The 5,991-nt window shown below is 39.0% G+C and overlaps 1 protein-coding gene across 1 annotated transcript; it reads left to right on the forward strand.

The window, feature by feature from the left end:
• Positions 1 to 511: 511 nt before the first annotated feature.
• Positions 512 to 3,467, forward strand: LOC135085945 (double-stranded RNA-specific editase 1-like). Its single transcript, XM_063980728.1, has 4 exons — positions 512 to 529; positions 871 to 993; positions 1,832 to 1,924; positions 3,287 to 3,467. The coding sequence occupies exons 1-4, from the start codon at positions 512 to 514 to the stop codon at positions 3,413 to 3,415; spliced, it is 363 nt and encodes a 120-aa protein (XP_063836798.1). The 3' UTR covers positions 3,416 to 3,467.
• Positions 3,468 to 5,991: the final 2,524 nt, after the last annotated feature.

Here is a 5,991-nt window from a genome sequence, read left to right on the forward strand (position 1 = left end):
TCCTTGTAAAGACACATTTTTGGGGTAAAAACCTTTCCTTTAATGAAATGAAGTTTAGAACTAGGCTTTCAAATGGTACCAATGTTGGTGGGAAGTGGGGATGCATACGTTTGATAAGTGCTTGTCGCGGGAGGTGCGATTTATTTGATGCCGAGTGTATTTAACGCAGTTCTATTTCTTCCAGGGCAATCTGCGGGCGCATCGAGTCATACATCCAGTCGCTACCACCACCGTTCCGCCTACACCGACCTCTACTGGCTCGCGCCGCAAGCACAGAAGCTCGCACACCGGCTAGGGCGCCGTCTTTCAGCGTGTGCTGGTGCGCCACAACTAACGTGAGTACATGATCAGCAGGTCAGCAGTGGATACACTGCAGGAGCACAACCAAATGAAGGATTTCCTCAAATATTTTGTTACAAGAAACTATTGCCTCTAGGGTCTAAAGAGTCCTTTAAAGTGCTGTTTCATATCCGGCTCGAAGGACCATGAGACGCGACCGCGCGCCACTATAATGAGTGCTAAGGGTTTTGTTTTAATCCACAACGAAAAAGCTCTTGGTCTGCAATCTGAAATCAACCTTAGAGAAACTAGTTGACCCAGTGATCGAGGGGACCCAGTCTTGTCCCAACATAAAAAAGGATAGGTTAGGTTTCCTAACCTTTCCTTTACAAGTGCTAGATGTCTCAAATATTGCATGGGGGTTCCTTTTAGAACGTAGGTGCACACTAAGACGCTGGGCGCTGTAAAATCCGTCATACATTTAATGTCACTTTTTTACGCAGTAGACATCGAATGCGTTTGACGTAAACTCACTTCGCCCCCTGTACATCATTTTTGCCCATTACCAACTGTTTTTATCATCTTTTACAGCTACCAGAGGTGGTGAACGCAACCACCGGTAAACTAGAGAGTGGGCAGCCGTCGTTGCTCTGCAAGCAGAGTATGTTCGCGCGCTGGCAGCACGTCGTCAAGCGGCTGCCGCTGCTGCCGCAGGTAGGTTAAAGTGATAATAATCATTACATCACTAATATAGCATGCCCTGCTACCACTTCAGGACAACTTATGGTCTGGCTGAGAAGTGGCGGAAGAAACTCAAACGCGTCTGTCAAGTATTTGATAAAAAATGTACTAGTTGACAGCACGTCATCAGGCGGCTGCCTCTGCTGCCACAGGTAATCATCATCATCATCATTTCAGCCACAGGATAGCCTACTTGACACTGTCAACATCATCATTCAACATCATCATCATCATCATTTCAGCCATAGGACGTCCACTGCAGATCATAGGCGTCATGAATTATCATCATCAGTTCAGCCACAGGAATAGGCTACATGAAACCATTAGTCAATAAGATAGGTGACACCACTAGTCAATAGGTTACACGTTACACATCTCTAGTCAATAGGCTGGTTGATACCACAGGCTAGTCACTATTAGTCAATAGGCCACTTGACACCTTTTAGTCAATGGTCTAGTTGACACTTTTAGTCAATAGGCTAGATGACACTATTAGTCATAGGCTAGGTGACACCATTAGCCAATAGGCTAGATGAAACCATTTGTCAATAGACTGGTCATCACTAGTCAATAGTAGTGTACACCACTAGTAAACAGATTAGTTGACACAATTAGTCAATAATATGTTTGACACTAGTCAATAGGCAATTTTACACACTAGGGCTAGTTGACATCATTAGTCAATAGGCTAGTTTCACTACTAGTCAATAATAGTTGACACCACTAGTCAATAGGTTAGTTGACATTAAAAAAGTTAATTTATTGACTGCTACAATTTTTTTTAAATATTTCCCTTATTTCTCCGTTCCAGGACAACAATATCGGGATAGATCCGGTGGAGATGCCTGAAGACATGGAGCACTTATTGTACAACGAGGCGAAGCAGCTCTGCCCTACTTATCAGGTAAGTGGCATTTATATTATCTTTCTATACAGGGTGTTAGGTAAATGGGTATATGAGCCGACACTAGCCCATGTTAACATGGGCATATAAATGGTATGGTGAAGTCAGAAAATTGATATTTTCATTTTAATTATTTTTATTTTTATACAAATCGGATTTTATGAAAAAAAAAAAAACAATGGTGATATCAAATTTCTGACTTCACCATACCATTTATATATCCATGTTAACATGGGCTAGTGTCGGCTCATATACCCATTTACCTAACACCCTGTATACTTGTGATTAAAAGACGTAGCACAATAAAATTATCAACCCGGAAAGGGATTTGTAACCGTATCAACTCAGTATTCTTAACTAAAATAGAAAGACACGGGTCTTATTAATAAGTTACATTATGTACTCACGGCTTGACGTTTCGGCTGCGATGCTGCAGCCGTGGTCAAAAGCAGTTGCCTGCTTGTGACCACGATTACGATTAATAAACGTCGTGTTAAGACCTGTGTCTTTCTATTATAGTTGAAATGGAACGCGAAAGTTTAAAATCTTCTTATACAGGGTGTTAGGTAAATGGGTATATGAGCCGACACTAGCCCATGTTAACATGGGCATATAAATGGTATGGTGAAGTCAGAAAATTGATATCTTAATTTTAATTATTTTAATTTTCATACAAATCGGATTTTATAAAAAATATTTTGTATGAAAATTAAAATAATTAAAATGATAATATCAAATTTCTGACTTCACCATACCATTTATATGCCCATGTTAACATGGGCTAGTGTCGGCTCATATACCCATTTACCTAACACCCTGTATATTCTTCTGATTAAATTCCTTGAATTTGTACGCCGACCTTGGGCCAAACATAGTGATACCGACTTCATTTTTAACACCTGTAATATGTTATTTACCTATGTTCCACAAATAAACGAATTTGATTTGATTTGATTTGTGATAACCCTTTAGGAACTTAATAATGCAGAAAGCATTTTGCAGCAGAGGGAAGTCAATATTATACACTTTGAACTCCTCTTTTATTCTTCTGATTAAATTGTAGCTCGTATTGTCCTCGAAAATTCAAAAGTGAGATTTTACAATCAGTGAAGATAAAACTACTACAGTCAATAATTTACTACCATGTATAAGATTTTTTAAATTACCTGAATTTACAGATATTCAAAGATATCTGAATATTAGAGCTACTTTAAACGAATTTTGTAAGATTTTTTTCCTGTTCAAAGTTATCCAGAAAAAAACAAAGTTACCCAAGATGACTGTAATTCCATAGTTATTTTGATTTAAGCATTGAAGATATGCATTTCAATTCTCACTCAACTTTTATTTATCTACCCGCAGGTAGCAAAACAGTGTCTAATCGACGCGTTCGACAAAGCCAAACTAGGTAGGTGGGTGAAGAAGCCGTTAGAGCAGGATCAGTTTGCGTGCGAAGTGGCCGATGCGCCGGCGCACGTGCTGTTTGCTTAGGCGGGCCGCGCGCTGTCCGCGCCGGGGGGGGTGGCGGCGGCTGGAGGGGGCGGGGACTTAGGTGGCGACGATAGGGATGGTAGCTGGATGGATAGGGGTGTAATTGGAGACGATATAGGGGTGGAAATGGATGAATTTGGGTACTGGGGTGTAATTGGCGACGATTGGAAAGATATTGATCAAAACAATAGTGAGTTTATACGAGGTGATGCTAATAGGGGGAATTTGAGAACATTAGGCGTTGATATTGGGACGGATAAGGGGTACTGGGGTGTAATTGGTGACGATAGGGATGGTAGAGAGATGGATGAGGCTGAGTTTGTACAAGATGATTTTAATAGGGGGGATAAAAACATTAATAGGGACAATAGTGAGGGTAGTAAGACGAGAATTGCTGAGTTGGTACAAGAAGACGCTTATATGAAAGGTAGGATTAATAGAACGGATGATATTGGTATAGGGAAGGCTGTTGGAAGAGAAGACAGGGACTTGAATTGGGGCGATAGTGAAGGTACTGGGATGAATGAGGCTAAATCTGTTGGAAAAGTGGGAGCTAGTTATCGGACTGGAGCGCTTAGGGGGGGTAGAATCGTAACAAGAGATCGTACAGATGATGTTGAGGTGAAAAAGGCTGAGACTATTCAAGAAGACGCTTTTATGAATGATAGGATGAAAAGTGGGGACAATAGTGAGAGTATTAGAGTGGATAAGGCTCAGTTTATTAGAAGAGACTCTCTTAAAGGAAACAATACTGAAAGTATTAGGACGAGAAAGGTTAGATTTGTAGAAGAAGTCAGTTATAGGGGAGGCAGGGTGAATTGGGATGATACTGAAGGTTATAGGGAGGATAAGATCAGAAATAGGGAAGTTACTGAGAGTATTGGGATGGAAAAAATTGGACACGTCAGAAGAGAAACTTATAGTAAGCACCATAATGTTGATTTTACTACCAGGTCTGGACTAACTGGACACGATGCTAATGATATTAGCACAATAAAGGCTGGAATTGTTCGCGAAGACGATTTTAGAGTCCAAAGCGATGAGCCTGTAATTGAAAGTAAGGTTGATGAGCATAATTCTGAAGATGACAGCTGGGACGATGAACACCCAGATAATGATGTGTCATCAGACACCGACGACGCAGAAGAAATTGTGAGGCTGAAAAGTTATGTTGCTAGTATGATCGAAAAGGATGCAGCGAAATTTAAAGACGATGTAGTTGGTAATATTGATGCTGGTAAAAGAAAGAGCCGTAAAGATTCTTATGGAGATGACGCTAATGATGCAAGCAAAGGGTTCGTGTTGAAATCTTTTGATAAAGATAAACGGAAGAAGAATAAAATTGAATCCATCTATGACACTGTTAAATGTAGTCAAGGTTCAGAAACAATTAGTAGTATTAAAAAAGGTAATATTTCTAGCTTTAGTGATGAAGTTAGGCCTAAACCTAAAAGCTCAATCGCAGACAGACTAAAACAATTTACAGAGTTACAGAATGAAAATAAAATGGGTCTAGATAAAGGTCAGAGATCTGATACGAAAACAGAAAAAGATACAACAAAAGACGCTAAAATTAGTAATAAAAACAGGGTAACACAAGATCCAATAAGCGCGTATTTTATCAAAAACAACGCTAGGCACAGAGTTAATCTGGATGAAAAGATAAATAAAAATTTAAAGAAGCCAAACGTTTTTGAATGTAAAAGCACAGAAGTCGTACGCGTGAGAGAAACTTACCATAGGAGTTACAGATCACCAGACAGCGAAAGTTTTCTAGCAGATGTTCTTAATAAATACGAAAAAGACCCCCTCAATTTCAACACTGATACATTAGAGTCAGAAATAGACGAAATGTGTCAAAACATATTCGATACCAAAAACACTGTAGTTATTAAAAATGAATGCTTTTTAAAAGACGAATTGAGAGTTCAGATCGAATATACAAACGAAATAAGTAATGTAGTTGACGAACAAAATATATACAATAATAACAATGATAGTCTATACGATACAGAAGCGACGAGCGATCTAATGAAGGAATATGACAATGAATATAACAACACTCGTAGTCGGCACATAAATATTCTAATGAACAGGTTTAAAGACATGAAAATAAAGCACGAGAATAGCCTACAAACAAAAAATCTGGAAGCTTCCAAAATGGACACACCACAAGAAACAAAACCTAGCATCAATAAGTTTTTAGTATACGATTCTAAAGTCCGAGCGAGCTTCTTGAAAAGTTCCCAAGAAAGTCCCACTAGTCATGTCAAAATTGCCCCTAATCCTTACTCTACTATATGGTCACCGAATTTAACAGATTGCAATCCAGAACCTAAAGTAAAAGAATCAATTTCACAAAACGATGCTAAGTCACAAGAATCAATTTCACAAAACGATGCTAAGTCGCAAGAATCGAGCTCACAAGTTTCAAAAGATGATTCTATACCAAGTATGCAGAGTAAATTTTTGCTAAAGAAAATGCAGATGTTTCAAAATTTAAAGGATGTAACTTAGATTATTTCAATATTGATTGGGATTTTGATTAATTATGATTTTGGCGTGAAGTCGGGAGA

The sequence above is a fragment of the Ostrinia nubilalis genome, chromosome 30, assembly GCF_963855985.1.
Source record: "Ostrinia nubilalis chromosome 30, ilOstNubi1.1, whole genome shotgun sequence".
Lineage (NCBI taxonomy): Eukaryota > Metazoa > Arthropoda > Insecta > Lepidoptera > Crambidae > Ostrinia > Ostrinia nubilalis.